The 19,583-nt window shown below is 46.3% G+C and overlaps 1 protein-coding gene across 3 annotated transcripts in view; it reads left to right on the top strand.

The window, feature by feature from the left end:
* The window catches only part of LOC126987530 (gamma-aminobutyric acid receptor subunit beta-like), a 161,499-nt gene that overhangs the window by 82,992 nt on the left and 58,924 nt on the right, over positions 1 to 19,583 (top strand). For 2 of the 3 annotated variants that reach the window (XM_050844534.1, XM_050844535.1), the window contains exon 3: positions 12,338 to 12,441. In XM_050844534.1, coding sequence (XP_050700491.1) covers positions 12,338 to 12,441 — 104 coding nt within the window. Of the gene's footprint in view, positions 1 to 3,102; positions 3,376 to 12,337; positions 12,442 to 19,583 lie in introns of those variants that run through there. The other variant, XM_050844536.1, reaches the window with a different exon arrangement.

The following is a 19,583-nucleotide window of genomic DNA, read 5'->3' on the forward strand; positions in this document are numbered from 1 at the left end:
TTGGCTCTCCTCGAAGTTCCTGTTCATCAGCTCTTGTTTTTTGTTTTTTTCTTTGCCGCCACACAGACACCTTCATGGACAGACAGCGAGGGTGATAACGTCAGATGACACGCCAGTAAGAAGGGAGAGATAAGACCAGGATCCGCCTTATCAGTTCCTTCCTTTCTAGCGTTGATTTTTACGGCACTTTGCTCTTTTTCGCCACTCAACTTCACGGATAAACAGCGAGTGTGATAACGTCAGATAACACCACAGGAATGAAAGGAGAGATAAGACCAGCATCCACCTTATCAGTGTTGTCTTTCTTTAATCGTAGCGTTGATATTTACAGGATTTTACAACTTCTTTTTCCGTCACTCACCTTCACGGCTAAACAGCGAGGGTGATAACGTCAGATAAGCACTAGAATAAAAGGAGAGATAAGACCAGTATCCACCTTATCAGTGTTTCCTTGTCTTTCTCTCCTTGTAGCGTTGATTTTTACAGGATTTTACTTCTTTTTTTCTTCTCACACCTTTGCGACCAAACAGAGGGTGATAACTCCAGATAACAGCACAAGAGAGGAGAGATAAGACCAGTATCCACCTTATCAGTGTTTTCCTGTCTTTCTTTCCTTGTAGCGTTGATATTTTCAGGATTTTACTTTTTTTATCGTCTCTCAACTTCACGGCTAAACAGCGAGTGTGATAACGTCAGATAACACCACAGGAGTGAAAGGAGAGATAAGACCAGTATCCACCTTATCAGTGTTTTCCTGTCTTTCTTTCCTCGTGGCGTTGATATTTACAGGATTTTACAACTCCATTTTCCGTCACTCACCTTCGCGGCTAAACAGAGAAGATGGTAAAGTCAGGCAACCAACGAGTGAAGGAGAGAAGGACCAGTTTTTATCAGGCTGTGTTTTTTAGTCTTTGTTTCGTTGTATATCATCGCTTTCTTCGCTAGGGGGGGGGGGGGGGTAGTTTTACTTGGCTCTATCGGTTTTATCGGCTTTTCCCTATATTTTCCTTCGCCGTATGTCGCTTTCATCGTTGTTGTTGTTGTTGTTGTTTTTTCGCTTTTATCGCACTTTTTTCTTTGTTTTTCCTTCATCAAATACTGTATCGCTTTCATCGCGGTTTTTTTTTTTTTTTACCACGTTACTTTTCCTTCATTCTGTTTCCCTTTTCTCGTAATTCTCTAGTCTTACCCTCGTTCCATATCATCTTTATCGCATTTTACTATTTTTTTTTTTTTTACCGGAACCTTCAATAACAAACTGACGTAGACTGATATCCACCTTTTTTGTGTATGTGCGTGTGTGTGTGTGTGTGTGTGTGTGTGTGTGTGTGTGTGTGTGTGTGTGTGTGTATAGCTTCCTACGTCTCATTCCACTTTTATTTTAACCTTCAAACTCATGCACAGGTGACTCAGGTGAAGATGATGTCAGGTAACCCATTAAGAGGAGCAGGGAGACAGGTGTGATATTTGTCCAGGTGTAATGCGTTGAATTAACTACTTTCAAAGGTCTTTTTATTTAGGTAGAGACAGAATGTGGAATAATCTTTTTCTCTGATGTTAATGTTGTCATACTTTTAAAGGGGGTTAAGGAAGGAGGCGCGGGCGAGGAAGGGGAGAGGGGGGACGGAAAGGAAAGGAAAGGGCAGGGAGGATGGGGATAGGGGGAGGAAAGGATATGGGGGAATGAGGGAAGAAGAGGGGAGAGGGAAGAAAACGGGATGGGGAGGAGGGGAAGGAAGGGATGGGTGGGGTAAAGGGGAGAGGGAAGGTATAAGGGATGGGGAGGAGGGAAGGAAAGGGATGGGGGATGGGGAGGAGGAGAAACAGGAAGGAAAGGGATGGGGAGATGAGAGGTGGAAATGGGAAGGGAAGGGGATGGGGTGAGAGGGAAAGGGAAGGGATGGTGGGAGAGGAGAAGGAAAGGGGATGGGGTGAGGAAGATGGGGAGAGCTGAAGTAAAGGGGATGGGTGTGTAAGGGAAAGAGATCAGGGAGAGGGGGGGGTGGGGAGGTTGTAAGGGGTGGGAAGGAAATTAGATGGGGTGATGGGGGATGAGGATAGGGGAAGTAGGGACGGGAAGGGGAGGGGGGATGTAGGGGGAGAGAAGAGGGGTAGAGGGGAAGGAAAGGGGATGGGGGAAGGAGAAGGGAGAGAGGGAGAGGAGGGGGATGGGGGGAAGGAGAAGGGAGAGAGGGAAGGGAGGGGGATGGAGAGAAGTAAATGGGATGGGAGACGAGGGGGGGGAGAGTTAAAGGATAGGGGATGGGGGGATTGAGGGAGAGGAGAGGGAAGAAAAAAATGGGAGGTTGAGGGGAGAGAAGGAGAGGAAAGAAAGGGGATGGAGTAGAGAGGGAGGTTGAGAAGGGAGAGAAGGTGAGGAAAGGGGGAGAGAGGAAAGAAAGGGGATGGGGTAGAGAGGGAGGGGAAGGGGGAGGGGGGTGTTTTGCGGCCACACTCTTCGCCGGCCGCCGTTGCAGTCACTCGGGCGGATGATTCTCGGGAACTCACTATTCAGTCGTAATGCGTCGCGAGGAACACTGTTTGGGCCTTTGATTGTCTTATTAATATAGATGAGCCATTTTCCACAATGACAGACACTCGACACTTGTTTTTTTTCTTCTCTCTCTCTCTCTCTCTCTCTCTCTCTCTCTCTCTCTCTCTCTCTCTCTCTCTCTCTCTCTCTCTCTCTCTCAAACACACACACACACACACACACACACACACACACACGAGCATCCACTCTCCGGTATCCTCCCGCACTGTTCCACAGTCCTCACATTCGTACAAATATAACAGACGCTGCCTTCTCTCCTCCACCGTACTTGGTTGTCGTAAAGTTTTACGTTTGACGCCCTCTTAGACGCTCGCTATAATTTGCGTAAACGCCGGGCGTGTGTGGCGTGTGGCGTGGCGGCGTCACGTGGGAGTGTTGGCGCCCGCCGCGGCGTGGTGAGATCTACGCCGACGGTGCCGATGGAGGCTTCTGCCTCCTGGCAGTGGCACCATCTGTTGGCGCCCGAGCCAACCCGTTGACAGTGGTTCATGGGGCGCCCGCGGGGTGGCACTGGCGCTGCAGTCCTTCTCCCAGGAAAAGTCAATATCTGCGCAAGGTTCACAACGAGTCGGGAGCTCTCGGCGGTAGGAGGTGCGCGCCGCGTCCGTTGTGTCGGGATACTTTGCTCGTGCCAGGCAGAGGTAGTGGTGGCGGCGGGCCGACGGTGACCCGCCGGGGATATGTAAGGCCAGGAGCTCGCGTGGAGCCCCAGCTGCCCGCTATGGACTGTGTCGCCAGGCAGCCATGAGGTGGTGTGCGGCGCGACGGGCCTGTGTGTGGCTGTGGAGCACGGCGGCCGCCCTCGCTCTGTGGGCCCCCAGGTGAGTGTGGCCCCGCCGGGGCGCCTGGCGCTGCTGGGGCATGGCGGGATGTTGTGGGGCCGCACTCAGCTCAGGGAGTGGAGGATAGGCACAATGAGGGGCTATTCATAGATGATCTGGCTGTAGCGGGGCACTGGCCGCGGCCCCCCCCCGCCCCCGCCTCCACCAGCTGGCACGGTGGCAAGCAACCACCCGCGGCCACAAGCGTGACACTGTGCAGTGGGGGCGGTGGGGGGGAGGGGAGTACCGCCTTCCAGTGTCTCCTTGTGTCATGTGCTCTGATAACCCACCACACCTGCCACACCTGCCACACCTGCCACACCTGCCACACCTGCCACGCCACGCTGTCGTCGCCTCGCCACATGGTTATTACATTTTTCGTGACATTCATGACATTCATGTCACACCCTCTTCATGATGCATCACGCCACACCCCGTGTCACCCCCACTGTCGCCACGCACACCCTGCCTCACTCCATTAAGACTGTCCACACGCCTCCACGCCACACCATGACTCGCCACACTGCCACACTACCTTATGGTTCATCTCATCACACCACATCACCTCTGTCACCTCACCAATACGATGCACCTGCCTCCACGCCACGCCCTCAGTCGCCTCGCTGCCACGCCCCCAGCCACACCTGACCACCACCAAACACAACACAGCAAACACTGTCACAACATCACACCGCACTCTCTGTCACGCTGCCACATCACACCGGCGCAGTAAACAGTGCGATATCATCCTGTTCCGATAAACAAAAGCCACTTCTCACCTGGCCACACCTTGCTAAATGGCACTTCCACACATGGCCCGCCCCTAATATAGAGACATATACCATAGAGGAGGCACCACATGCACGCCACACCCACCACACTCCCAGTGAAGCAACCATACTCAGCCTACACATGATGTCACACCTGCCTACCAACCACACCACAACCACGGCATAACAAACCACACTCAAACACCACACCATGAAAGCAGACAAACCACATCTTTAGCATCACAAAACACGACACAAATGACATCCCACATCATAACACATGCCTTAATGCACACCTCCCATTCATGACACATCACACAAGCCACATCCCTGCACTCCACAACAGGTAAGTCACTCTACAAGCCACACACACACGCTAGACACTATAAAATGGAGCATTACACCCCCGAAACACACTAATCACACCTTGACAGCTCCATAAACACCACAATCCCACGACGCTCATGCCTCATACTTAAACCTGTCAGCCACGCCCCCTCCAACATACCTCTTCACTCACACCAGACACACCCACACTATTCAGAACACCATAACGCCACACCCGTCGCCCCAACACTTGCACCATAATTCAGCCACGCCTACAGCAGCAATTGCTTACACGCCGTATTATTATGTCTTAACACACACACACACACACACACACACACACACACCATAACTACAAAAGCCACACCATTAACGTCACACCGAGCCAGGCTTCCTTTTGCTCACACCACTGAAGCAAAATACAGGCAACACTTTCACCACAACAACACACGGCTACTACTACTACTACTACTACTACTACTACTACTACTACTATTATGCACAAATACCACCACTAATATTACTACTACTGCTGCTACTGCTCCTCCTATTACTTTTCCTACACCTTTACTATTACTACTACTACTGCTACTGTTACTACTACTACTACTACTACTACTACTACTACTACTGTTGTTTCTGCAGCTTCCTTATAATACCTTCACTACTACTGCTGCTGCTACCATCATCACCACTACACACACACACACACACACACACACACACTCCACCACCACCACCACCACACGGCTCCTGGCGCGGTGTTGGAGCAAGAAAATCATAACATCCATCAGAGTGTCACTTCGCTGTTAGTGTTGTGTTGGGAAAATGGCCTCTAGATATTTTTTGTGGAGAGCTGGTTTCCTTGAAGTGTGTGTGTGTGTGTGTGTGTGTGTGTGTGAGAGAGAGAGAGAGAGAGAGAGAGAGAGAGAGACGGTAGTCTCTGCCTTAGCTCGGCTCAGAGAAGATGTGGAACAGTGCCCCCTCCATTCTTTACCTCCCCCCCATCTCTCTCTCTCTCTCTCTCTCTCTCTCTCTCTCTCTCTCTCTCTTCCTTCTCTTTTCCCACCCCCTCACCACTATCCTCCCCCTTTCCCCCTCCTCCCCCGCCCTTCGTCCCCCAGCTGGCACCAAGCCGCTGTCACTATCAACAAATAGAGTATTTTCACCCCAGCGGGGAGCGCCGCGCCCCGGCCAGCTGTAAATATTCCCCGCGCTCGTCGAACAGTGATTAGGGCGGGGTGGGGCGGGGCGGGGCTTTGAACAGCGGCTGGGGAAAGGGGACGAGAGAGAGAGAGAGAGAGAGAGAGAGAGAGAGACAGACAGACAGACAGACAGACAGACAGAGAGAGAGAGAGAGAGAGAGAGAGACGAAGATAAAGGCAGAGAGACAGACACACAGACAGAAGGAGACGTAGACACAGACAATCAGACATACAGACAGAGACAAAGACAGACGTACACACACACACACACACACACACACACACACACACACACACACACACACACACACACACACACAGACTGCTAGAACGACAAACAGGCTAGAAAACAAGAGAGAGACCAGCAGGGAGGCACACAAACAAACAGACAAACGCATATACAGGGAGAAAGGTTGACAGACAGCGACATCAAATTATATGCAAACATCGTTCACTTGTTACAGACATGACAGGGATTTCGATCAAGCTTATGTTGAATTGCAGATTAAAGGGCTTTTTTATTATTGTTTTCTTTTTTTGTGTGCCCTTGAGCTGTCTCCTTTGTTGTAAAAAAAAAAAATGTTCTTCCTTTATTTGGGGTTTATTGTGAGACAGGTGGGCCGTAAGGGGAGTTAGTGGGGGCGAGGGAACCACCACTTAATTCCCCCCCCCCCCATTATCGCCTCCAATTAGGCCATATGTGTATCCTCATTATCTTCTCATTATTTTTTTTTCCTGGCATCGCATCAGTCAGTCGTGTGTGTTTTTATTTATTTTTACTTGGTCTGTTTATTTATGCATTTATTTATTTTTATTTATATTTGTGTTGCGAGGAAGAAAGGACTTGAATCACGGCAATGTTTTGGTTTTCTCTAATCTCTGAAATCTTTAGTCTCTCTCTCTCTCTCTCTCTCTCTCTCTCTCTCTCTCTCTCTCTCTCTCTCTCTCTCTCTCTCTCTCTCTCTCTCTCTCTCTCTCTCTCTCTCTCTCTCTCTCACACACACACACACACACACACACGCACATTCGTCTGGGGCATCATTTTTCTTTAATTAATGGAGGAGGAGGAGGAGGAGTAGGAGGAGGAGGAGGAGGAGGAGGAGGAAGAGGGTCTGAAGGGAAGCTAATGGAAGAGGAAGAGGATTCATTAGTCGTGGATCAAGACGTGTGTGTGTGTGTGTGTGTGTGTGTGTGTGTTCCGGTTTTTTTTCCTTTCTCTACTTCGTCTCTTCTTTCTTTCCTCATCCATCTTTTTTTCTCTTCATTCCTCTTCCTTTTCTTTCCTCTTTCTTTGATTTCTCTTCCGTCCTTCCTTCCTTCTTCCCTTTCTCTTCCAAACGCATATTTTTTCACTAGTTCTATTTTGTCTATTTTCTTTAAAACTTTTCTTTCTTCTATATCGCTTTTTTATTTTATTTTTCCCTTCGTCTTCCTTCCGGCTTTTCGCTTTCAATCATTTTTTTTTCCTTCCTCTGTCTGATTTTTTTCCTTACTCGCCTTCTTTTCCTTTTCCTCTTCCTCGTTCTATTCTTCTTTCTCCTCCTCCTCCTCCTCCTCCTCCTCCTCCTCCTCCTGCTGCTCCTGCACTTCCTCCTCCTCATCATCATCTTCATTGTTTCTTTTTTTTATATTTTGTGCTGATGTTTTCTCTTTCTTTTTCTCTTTCTATTTCTGCCATTCACTTCTTTTCTCTCTCTTCCTCTCTATTTGCTATCTCTTCGTCGATACATATTGCCTCCATAACCACCACCACATTTTCCTCCTCCTCCTCTTCCTTCTCCTCCTCCTCTTTCTTGTCTATTTACTTGCTTTTCTTTATCTTATTCTTTTTTCCTCTTATTTTTTTGTGTGTCTTGTTAAGCTCTTTATTTTTTTTTCCTAATTTTCTCCTTCCTTGATTTCAGTTTCTTTCTCCGTTTTTCTCTCTGTTTTAAGTATATCCCCTTTTATGTTCACACTGCCTTTTATATATATTCTTCAATCAGTCTTATATATCTCTTATCTGTTTATGTTCCGCTTTCCACCATCGTTTTTTCTCTCTCCATATTTTTTACCTTAGTTAGTCACTTCGATCGTTGTTTTCTCTCAATTTCCGTTTACCACCACAAGCTAACGACACCAATAAAACAGTATCACATTTATTACTAGTGAAGCTTAATACCTTATTGTATGGTTACCTGTCCATCCCGTCACAGGCTAAACATTGATCCTGTATGAGACCCTGACGAGTCTATACTATATGTTGCAAGATCTCCCCCACCTCCCCGACCACCTCCACTAACACCACGAGACCCTGACGAGTCTATACTATATGTTGCAAGATCTCCCCCACCTCCCAGACCACCTCCACTAACACCACTAGTCTTGTTCCTTCTGTTGGCTGGATCCTCTCTTGACCCCCACAGATGGCAGTTCGTGTCACTCTCCTTCGCAGCAAAACCTGTCAGCATATTTCCCTGTTGCCCTTCCCCTGTTTGTTTGTTTTTCCAGACGCTTCCCCCTTCCAGTCCTTACCCTGACTCCTCGGTGCATCCACAAGTGCCCTCCGACATTTGATGGCAACACTGTTACCAACACATTCGGCTACGTGACGGTAATATTCAATGGAGAGATATTTACTAACATGTTAGCTACTTGTTTGACAACGTATTGGTAACAGAGGTGAAGCAACTAGTGTCCCCATGAGGCAGACAGGTTACCAGCATGTCACAATGGCAGATTTACTTGTTATTTTCTTCCTGCGAGTGTGGGCCGTCAGGGTCTTATGTCTGCATTATTAGACGTTTTCACATCTAACACCAGCTATTTCTAAAGGCCAAAGAGGGTGTCAGTTGGGTTCTAATGAGTGTTTCTTCAGGTTCATGGTACAGAGGAAGGGTCAAACTACCACCAGGGTCATACAACTACTCTTGTAAATGCCCACAACTCCTACGAAAGCCTTGTCAAGTATGTGTTCTTGGGCGGCGAATTGTCTCATAATACAACCCTAAACCCGGTAGCAGCGACGGGCCAAATTTGCGGCTTTACCGTGTACCAGCGATGGGCCAAATTTCTGCCATGATATAAACCTCCCAAAATAGATGATGCATAAACTGATCACACATGCGTTGATATATATTATGAAATGGTTTGCGTGACTGATGATTCTTTCTCATTATTTTACTTAGAGGGGCCTTTAACCTAACCTAACCTAACCTAACCGAACCGAACCGAACCGAACCTAACCTAACCTAACCTAACCTAACCTAACCTAACCTAACCTAACCGAACCTAACCGAACCTAACCTAACCTAACCTAACCTAACCTAACCTAACCTAACCTAACCTAACCTAACCTAACCTAACCTAACCTAACCTAACCTAACCTAACCTAAGAAACATGACCCCCGCAGCTACCGGGTTAAGGTCCTCCCACCTCACCTTCCGCGATGTCCATGGCTGCCGCAGTGGTCCGTCATGTCTCCGGGTTCTTGACTTATCCTGTTGATCCGCGTTCTTGGGATCCCACAACACGGGGCTTGGACGATAGAGTTCCATCGGGAGTAGAGTTTGACCCCGCGACCAATCCATCTTCTCTCCTGCCGTCACCTCTGTGTGTGTGCTACCGACGTGTTACCTCGTCCAGTCTGTGCTACCAACATGGACTGGACATTAGTGTTCGTGGTTCATTGACAACCTGTTCGTGCGTGTGTGTTTAAAATTTTGCCAAGGTAATGCTCCCTGGAGGGCATGTGTGGACGCTCCCAACCCTGGCTGTCTTTACCCCGCCCACCTTCCCGTATTTGTCCTCACCCTTGTCTTCCTTCCTCAATCCACTTTTCTTTCTCTGATACACGATGCACAGATAAATATGTTTTGTGTATTGTGTTGCTGTTGATATTTTCTTTTATTTGTTTTTGTAATAATGAGTTCATGAAATTGAATATGAATAGATTTTGTTTAACCCGTCCGCTGCGATTGGCACAGATTTGGCATTCACTGTTATCCTGGTAAGCTATAGAGTCCCAGGTCTTTCTCTGGCTCTGTGGTGGATTGTGGAGTGCTTCCCATGTGGCATTGGTGTGCTGGTGCAGGACTTTACAGTTTTCTTCATTGAGTTGTAGCAGCCACTTTTCATTCCCTTCCTGTAGCTTGATGATGTGTTCTTTTAGGAAAACCGTAGTCAAGGGGTTAACGGAGAGTAACTTCCCGTGTCAAATAGAAAAACGAACAGACATTATCTTCTTGTTCCTTCCCTTTGTTCCTAATCACCCCAAAAAGGAATAAAAAACACATAGATTTCCTCTGGTCGTTGATACATCAGTTATCTTTTTTTTTACAAGATTAATGGTCAGCCCTTTATTTTTTGTACCCATTAAAAAGCGCTCGTTGGGGAATGTTAATGGCGATCGTTTGTGGCGGTGGGTGGCTGTGGTGGTGGTGGTGGCGGTGGTGGTAGTAGTGGTAGTCCTGGTTTTACGTAGGGGTGAAGACGGCATGGATAGTTGGGTGGGTGTTGTAGAATAGTGGTAGTGGTGGGGGTGATGATGGTGTTGGTGTTGTGCGATGGTGATGGTGGATGGTTGTAGTGGAGCAGTATTGGTGGTAATGATAAAAATGATGTGATGTGTGGGTGATGTGAAGTGATGTTATTGTGGTGGTAGGGGTGGTGCTTTGAGGTGGATGATGTGGTGTTGTGGTGGTGGTGTCTGAGGTGGATGATCTGGATGTGTTATGAGCATCGGGTGGAAAAGCCATCATTGAAGTGGAGTAACAACAACAGTGATTTTTTTTTTCTCTCCTTTTCACCTTTTGAGGCCCAAACTTCGCCCATTTTAATTAAGTGTATCGAGGGGGAGGTTGGATTCACTTATTTGTTTGTTTGTTGAGTCGCGTGGTTTGTTGCTTATTTGTTTATGTTAGCGTGAGTGTAAGAAGGGCAGATAGAGAGAGAGAGAGACAGACAGGCAGAGGGAGAGATAAGAGTGAATGGACGATGGAACAAGAAAGTAAGGAAGGAAAAAAAATATATGTATAGATAGATAGATATTGATAGAGATTAGAAAGATAGTTAGATAAATTAGAAGAAAGATTTAGAAGAAAGATCGATATTTAAATTAGAAGAAAGATTAAGAAGAAAAAAGTTAGAAGAAAGAAAGATAGATAAATTAAAAGAAAAATTAAAAAGAAAAAAATTAAGATAGAAGAAAGATGGACGGAGAGAAATGAAGATGAAAAAAAGACAGAAACGGAGGAAAATATAGATAGACATAGATAGATAAAAAAAAAAGATAGCCAGACAGATAAACAGAGATAAATGAAGATGTGATAAGGAAGTAAAAAAAGGAAAACAGACAGATAGATATTTTTTGATAGATAGCGAAAGACAAACGAGAATTACGGAAGATAGATGTATAGATAGATAGACAAACTTAGGCAGATACATATTTCGACATATTTCGTGATAAGGAAGTAAAAAAAAGGAAGGATAGCCGGACAGATATTTTTTGATAGATAGCGAAAGACAAACGAGAATTAAGGAAGATAGATGGATAGATAGATAGACAAATAGATAGACAAACTTAGGCAGATATATATTTCGACCCATTTAGATCAAACAGCCAGACGTAGAGAGAGAGAGTAATGGGAAGCAGGAATAAACGTCAAGATAGGGAGAAAAAAAAACACTCCTCATCGCGTCTAAGATAATAAAGATAATTAACGAACGACTCTAAACTCTGGGATCAAAAAACCCGTGACACTCAGCATTAGACAAGAGGCGTTTTACAGGTGGTTTAAAGAGATGCTGTTTACCTGTTTAGCGGCCAAGAACTGATGCTAACTCTCTCTCTCTCTCTCTCTCTCTCTCTCTCTCTCTGCCTCCAATAAGCTTCATGGCGTCCAATTTTAGGAAGCTTCAGTCCTTGCTTGACTTTGTTGTTGTTTCCCCGCGTGTCAACAAAACATTTTGGTGCCAGGGATATATATTGCTCTCTCTCTCTCTCTCTCTCTCTCTCTCTCTCTCTCTCTCTCTCTCTCTCTCTCTCTCTCTCTCTCTCTCTCTCTCTCTCCTTATTAATTCGCTAAAATAAAAATGCAAAGTTTGGTTAGCTATTTGATTTGATGTAAATTCACTTAGGTTCAAGGACACACCACCTAGGCTGGACCCAAAAATCTGTGTCGTCTGAATATATATGTAAATCTCTCTCTCTCTCTCTCTCTCTCTCTCTCTCTCTCTCTCTCTCTCTCTCTCTCTCTCTCTCTCTCTCTCTCTCTCTCTCTCTCTCTCTCTCTCTCTCTCTCTCTCTCTCTCTCTCAACACCATTGACTCATTTAAAAACAATCTCAAACCGCTACTTCCTCCACCTTAAATATTCACTAAGGTAGAAATTCAGTCTTGATGGCCATTCCTTGATGTACTTTCCCTTAGGTTTGAGAACAGACCCCCTAATCTATGTACGTCTATGTAAATCTATCGCCCTGTGTGTTGTCATTTAAAAACAAACTCAAACCGCTACTTCCTTCACTTTAAATATTCACTAAGGTAGAAATTCAGTCCTGATGGCCATTCCTTGATGTACTTTCCCTTAGGTTTGAGAAGAGACCCCCTAATCTATGTACGTCTATGTAAATCTCCTGTCCCACCAGAGCTGTACGACACTCTCTCCCTTCCTCCCTCAGGGGCTGCGCGGGCGGGCGTACGAGCGAACACCTGGACAACGTGACCCAGACTATTGAGACGCTCCTGCACGGCTACGATATCAGACTGAGGCCCAACTTCGGCGGTGAGTGTGCGAGAGAGAGAGAGAGAGAGAGAGAGAGAGAGAGAGAGAGAGAATGGTGTGGTTTAGTTTCTCTCTCTCTCTCTCTCTCTCTCTCTCTCTCTCTCTCTCTCTCTCTCTCTCTCTCTCTCTCTCTCTCTCTCTCTCTCTCTCTCTTACTACTACTACTACTACTAAGAGAGAGAGAGAGAGAGAGAGAGAGAGAGAGAGAGAGAGAGAGAGAGCATTTTCACACACCACTAAGTAAAAATTCAAAGCACTTAAGTTAAAAGAAAACAAAAAAATAATTAAATGTCCCTTTCTCTGTACTTTGAAATTAAAAAGAAAACGGGAAAAAAATGATCGTAAATGTTAAAGGGTGACAATTGTATTATACTAGAGAGAGAGAGAGCACTTGTGAATGGAGCAGGGCGGCATACACTATTCAGCCTCACCTGCCAACATACCTCAGCATTACCTGCCCATTAAAACTTCAGCATTGGCGTCAGGTACCGTGATTGCCCCCTGCCCTAACGCCCGGTGGAGAAGGAGGGGGAGGGGGAGTACAAGGAGGAGGCAGACGCGAAGGTGGAGTAGGCGGAATAGAAGGAGGTGGAGGTGAGAGTGACCTTGGTGAGGATAGAGTGGAGATGAAGGTGGATACGGGGAGGTGGAAGAGGCGTAGTGAGTGGAGTTAGTGAGGGAAGTGGAGCAGTGGTGATGTGGTGAGTGAGTGCAAAGAAGTGGAGAGGAAGGTAAAAAAAGGATGAAAATGTGGAGGTGGAGGTCCTAGAATAGTGGAGGAGGTTCAAGTGGAGGTGGAGGTGTGGAGGTGTCTTTTAAAGGCTTGGAAGAAAGTAGATATGAAGAAAAAGTGAAGTGGAAGTGGTGGAATACAGGTGGAGGAGATTGAAGTGGACGAGGAGGTGGAGGATAAAGAGGTGGATGTCTCTTGAAGGCTTCCAGACGGAGCTGATCTGTCACTCCGCGTCTCTGCTTTTCCAAGGATTTCCTCGAAGCCATTTTTCCTTTCCAATTTAATATTTGCCGACGTCGCTCCCTCCACTTTCCCTCCGCGAAAATTTCCTGCGTCCCGCCGTGGCTCAGATCTCAGACTTAAGTGGTAGAGATTTTTTTGGCATCGGCAGTCGCTCCGTTAAATATTTTTTGTCCTCATCGTTTTTGTATTAACGTTATTATTTCCGATATTGTCTTTAAGTTATCTCCCATTAGTTGTTGACCCTTTTTATCGTTGAAATAAGTGCCTTTGAAGACTTTTTTTCTCTTTCAATGTTAAATGAGTTTCGCCTCGCCTGTGTTTTGTGCCGCAAGTTTCCTTCATTTGCCATAAAACACTCCTCCAGTGCCTCCTTGGTGAAGTAGCTTGTATACCTAACCTCGAATCTGCGGGCCTTGGCTCGAATCCCGGCTTGGGCAGTCGGCGTGCAGCCCACCAAACTGTTCATTCTTCCTTACGGGATAGTCGATTGATTGCTACCTGGGAAAACCTGGGGAAGATAAACTGTGGTAACCCAGATGCTTTATTGGCCCTCTGCCCCGGGGTAATGGTACATAGATTAGCATCGCGGTCACGTGCAGCTAATAGCGTATGGCCCCAACTTGACTCCAAAAACAACTGAGGGATATTTTACCGAGCGGAAACACAGTCATCCAGTTGCTCAGAAAGGTTTTACTCGCGGGCCGGTCTCTGTATTTGTCTCATGAGCCGTTAAATATAAAAATAAAAGATAAGAAAAAAACTCATAGAAAGATGTGCAATGAGACGAGCCAAAAGACACCATAAAAAAAGAAGAGAGACGAGGAAAAAGCTCTTCAAAAAATGTACAGTGAAAGTCTTTTTCTAGAAACTGGTAAACTTACATTTTCTCCTGACCTGTTATAGAAATCACCTATGAAATCTTGCGTATATATAAAATGTCGATGTAGTTTCTTTGTGGACGAGTTTATAGCACCGTCTTGTGGATGGGGAAATGGAGTACAAGGAGGAAGGTTGGCGGAATAGAAGGAGGTGGAGCTGAAAGTGACGTTGGTGAGGATGGAGTGGAGACCAAGGTGGATAAGGTGGATAAAGGGACCCGCCGTGCCGCTCATGTCCTGCCAAGTCGTGAAGGGGGTTGGCCTCGCTGCACCACCGGGCCTCGAGGGTGTCTGTGAGTTGCCGCCGCGTCGAGGGTGTGCAGCGTGAGGTGGCCGCTGTGTGTCAAGTGCTGGCCGACACCCGCTTCGCTTATGCACCGTCAGACTTCTTTTGTTAATCTCATACGTGCCTTGTTGTTGTTGCTGCTGCTGCTGTTGTTTGGCATCTTCCTTTTCTTCTCTTCCTTGCCCATTGCTTCCGTTTTCCGTCCGTGTTTCCTTTAAGTAACTCTTTCTTATGCTTCTTATCATTATGGGCCGTATTACTAAACATTTTGTCGCTTAAGTTCGCCTATTTGACAAGGCTCTCCTAGGACTTTTTGGGCATTTCCTGGAGTAGTTTTTTGACCCTGGTGGTAGTTTGACCCTTCTTCTGTACCGTGAACCTAAAGAAATACTCATTAGAATTCGATTGCCTCCCTCTTTGACCTTTAGAAATAGTTGATGTTAGAACCGAAATTGTCTTTTAATACCAACCTTATCTCTCGTTACTGTGCGCCTACTTGCCCTTGTGGTAGTTTGTTTATGTAATATTAGGCTTTCCCTTCCTTCTTATTTCGACGTTGAATCGTCTTTCCCTTCGTTTCCTTTATTTACTCAATCCTTTTTCTATCTCTTATATAACATGTGTTTCTTTTCTTAATCCTTATCTCTTCTACGCCTTGTACAGTGCTACTTATCCACTCTTCCATACTTAATGCTTCAAACTGTTCCATAATGTCTGCTTCAAACAGTTTATTTCTATCTCGGAATGTTCATTTCTTTATATAATGTGTCTTCTTATCCTTTACCTCTTCATCCGCACCCTTAACAGTTCTACTCATCCACTGTTCCTTTGCCTACTCAACAAGTTTATTTCTATCTCCGAATCTGCATGATATGTATTCCTTTTCTTACCCTTAAACCCTTCCTACACATTCTTTACACTGCTACTTACACTCTTTATCATGATACACACTTACCGTCTAACCTCTCCGCGCCGTCACCCCGCCTCGCCGCGCTCCTCCTCAGTCTCCCCGAGACGGAACGTTTTCTCTGTAAAAGAACAAATATTCCGGGTCTTGATTATTCTCGGATAATCGCTGGCAAACAACAGACTCCCGGAAGAGCCGAGCGTCGCCTGAGCAGTGCCTGGGAGGGGGGTGGGAGGGGTGGAGGGAAGGGGTTGACTGGTAGGCGGCAAGAGTGGGGAGAAAGGGAGGGAGGTTGAGGACTGTAGGCGGAGGCGGGAACGGAGGAGTGGGGCGGGGGTTGGTTGACTTGGGCGGAGGCGAGCACGGAGGGGTAGGGGAGGCTGATATTCAGGGGCAGAGGGGAGTGGAGTGGGAGGTTGACAAGGGTGAGGTCGGGGGGGACGGAGGGGAAGAAGGGGGCGGGGGCCGGGAAGGTACATCTGGGCGGGTCGCGACGCCGAGCATTGACTGGCCGGCGGCGACACTCGGCATGGGTCGGGGCCTTGAGGGTACCTGCGGCAGAGAGGCGAGGCTCAGGACACGTGCTTGCGGCGGGGACACGAAAACACGGCTGTCATGAGGTTGTTTGTCGCCTTAAAGTTGAGTTTGAACGCTCTTTTTCTTTCCCATTCTCTCTTTCTCCTTTCCTTTTCACTCGCTCTCTCTTCTCTCTCGCTCTCCATCAAGTATATTTGTCTTAAAGTAGGTTTTTCATTCATTCTTTGCACACACACACACACACACACACACACACACACACACACACACACACACACATCCCCCCCTACCCCACCCCACACACACTAACACTTAAACAACTCCCATATCATTAAAACATTTCATTACCATTTAATTTTCCACCGCTTCCAACTTTCATGTCAAGAGGCCATCAAGGGCGGATTGCATCACTAGTTCTATAAATACTCGCGCACTATCGATCATGCACGGGCGATGGGTTGTTGTTGGTTTTGTGATGGTTCAGTGCTGGAGTTCATTAGTAATACTGGGTGCACCGTGGAGCCTGTGAACGAGTGAGGAGAGAGGGAAGAATCTGAGCCGTACACTATATTCTACTTCTACTGTCTTTTCTACTCCCCCTCCATACAACTCTACACTCCTACTCACTCTTAGGGCCGTATTACTAAACATTCTGTCGCCCGAGTTTACATATTTGACAAGGCTTTCGTAGGAGTTATAGGTATTTCCAGGAGTAGTTTTATGACCCTGGTTGTAGTTTGATCCTTCTTCTGTACCATGAACCTGAAGATGCACTCATTAGAACCCAACTAACCCCCTCTTTGACCTTTAGAAACAGCTGATGTGAGAAGCAAAAGTGTCTTATAATTCCAACCTAATTACTGTCTTTCCTTTCCCCTCAACCTGTCTCAACACGTTACAACTATATACTTAAATTCTACACACCATACAGTTATACCCTTGCCTCACTCCACTCCCCCTGTCCTTCCGTCTCCCCACTAACCCAGGTCCTCTTCTTAACGCACCCTTGATTAAGAAGAGAGAGAGAAGGTCGTGTAGTTATGGTTTAGCGCACACCTGCCCCGCCCCATGAGAACGTAAGCTGACCACCTGTCGACGCCTCGGGCACCTCCTGACGAACATTGTGGCCTTGTAATACAGATTGCTGGGCCTTTGTCTCTCTCTCTCTCTCTCTCTCTCTCTCTCTCTCTCTCTCTCTCTCTCTCTCTCTCTCTCTCTCTCTCTCTCTCTCTATCTCTCTCTCTCTCTAACCTAGTATTGATCACTGTCAGACCCCGCTCTCTCTCTCTCTCTCTCTCTCTCTCTCTCTCTCTCTCTCTCTCTCTCTCTCTCTCTCTCTCTCTCTCTCTCTCTCTCTCTCTCTCTCTCTCTCTCTCTCTCTCTCTCTCTCTCTCTCTCTCTCTCTCTCTCTCTCTCTCTCTCTCTCTCTCTCTCTCTCTCTCATTTCCTTTCATTCTTTCACCTCATCTTTCATCTTTTTCTTTCTTCCTTTTACCTTTTATTTTTCCTTTGTTTACTACTTTCGGAAAACAATCAAATATTCTTCACAGGTGAGCGAGAGACAAGAGAAGGGAAAGTAAACAAGACGAAGGGAGAGGCATGAATGGAGGGCGAAGGAAAGGGAGGGAAGAGAGTGGAGGGAGGGAGGAGGGAAGAGGAGTGGAAGGAGAAGCCAAGTGGGTGGACGAAGCGAGAGAGAGAGAAAAAAGATGGCAATAATGAGTGAAGGATTGAGAAGTGAAGCAGGAAGGGGAAGATAAAAGATACGAGACTGATATATAGAAGGATTAAAATACAGACCGATGAAAAGGGAAGAGTATAGAATGAAGAAAGGGCGATAATGTAACTAAAATTCAACAAGAAAAGAAGAAAACTCAAAAACTATAGAGGAAGATAGAAAGAACGAATAGAAAGTGCAGTGAAAGAAGGATTGAGGATGGATAGAAAGTTAGATAAGCTTGTCGAAGAGACGAAAGAATGGATTAGAAGCAGAAAGAATAAATGAAGAAGGAGAATTAAAAAAAATAAACGATCAAAATGTCACCTACGAATGGAGACATGACAGACGGCTTTAGAAATACACGACAGAAAGAATAAGGAAGTGGAAGGAAGTGGAGCAGGTGGAATGTGATAAAAATACACACTAAAATGAAGCAAGCACAGAGAGCTGAAAACGTGAGAATAGTAAGCTTTAGAAACATATAAAAGAAAGAAAGAAAAGATAAACAGCACTAGAGGAAATAGAAGGATTGGTTTCAGACGTAGACGGAAGAGAAATTGAAAAGACTAAGGATATCACGGAAAAACAAATAGATGGATTAATAAAGAAAACAAACAAGAGGCCGAGGAGGCAGGGCTGTGTTTGTCGTGGCTGTTCTGATGTAGGTTTAGGTGGACGGAGGGGAAGAGATGACCTTGCTGGTAGAAGCGGTGGAGATGGTAGTGGTGATGGTGGTGGAGTCTGAGGAATGGCGTAGGTGGAGGCATTGATGGAGGTGTAGAAAGTGGAAGAGGAGGTGATGATCTTGGTGGTAGAAACAGTGGAGATGGTAGTGGTGGTGGTTGAGTTTGAGGAATAGGGTAGGTGTAGGAGGTGGACGAGGTGGATGCGGTGATGGGGTGTAGAAAGTGGATGAGGAGGTGATGATCTTGGTGGTAGAAGAAATTTAGGTGGTGGTGGTGGTGGAGGAGTAAGTGGAATTGGGTAGGTGGAGGAGGTGGTGATGGAGGTGGAGAGGGAGGAAGTGGAGGTGGAGCGGCAAGTCAAAAGTTTACAGAAGTCTCAGGAGATATTGACAAGCTGCAGGAGGCAAGTGTTGGCGCCTGACAAATGACGGAAACTATCTTGTGGTGGTGGTGGTGGTGGTGGTGGACTTAGGTAGGTAGGTAGATGTTTTATTTGAGGTGGTGGTGGTGATGGTGATGTTGATGTTGTTGCTGGGGACGTTGTTGTTGTTGTTGTTGTTTTCATGATTCCAATAGTTATGAATGGTTGAAATTTAAATGGATGTAAAACTACTTGTCATTTTTTTTTTTTTAATGTAAGAGAGAGAGAGAGAGAGAGAGAGAGAGAGAGAGAGAGAGAGAGAGAGAGAGTGTGTGTGTGTGTGTGTGTTTTGTCATGAAAAAGTCTGCGGTCCATTCCCTCCTCATTCCATTTACACTTACTCCTGTGGCCGCGCGAGAACACACACACACACACACACACACACACATCTGTTGTTCCTTGCCTTACTGACCTTCATTCTTCCTCTTCCTCCTCCTCCTCCTCCTCCTCCTCCTCCTCCTCGTGCAGATTACGTCACACTCGCGTCAAGGTTTATCCTCAATCTTGCTCCTCTTTATTCCTTTGTTTTTATCCATCAAATTTTCTCTATTAACTTTCTTCCTTTATTATTTACGATTCTTTAGTTTATTTTCTCTCATTAAGGAATCTTGTAAGTAATCGTTTTTGTGGTGGTGATGGTGGTGGTGATGGAGGTGATGGTGGTGACCGTAAACTTCGTGTGAGTGGGCGTGGCGTAGAAGTGGAGAGCGGTGGTGGAGGTGGTGGTGGTA

This window comes from Eriocheir sinensis, chromosome 65 (assembly GCF_024679095.1).
Source record: "Eriocheir sinensis breed Jianghai 21 chromosome 65, ASM2467909v1, whole genome shotgun sequence".
NCBI lineage: Eukaryota > Metazoa > Arthropoda > Malacostraca > Decapoda > Varunidae > Eriocheir > Eriocheir sinensis.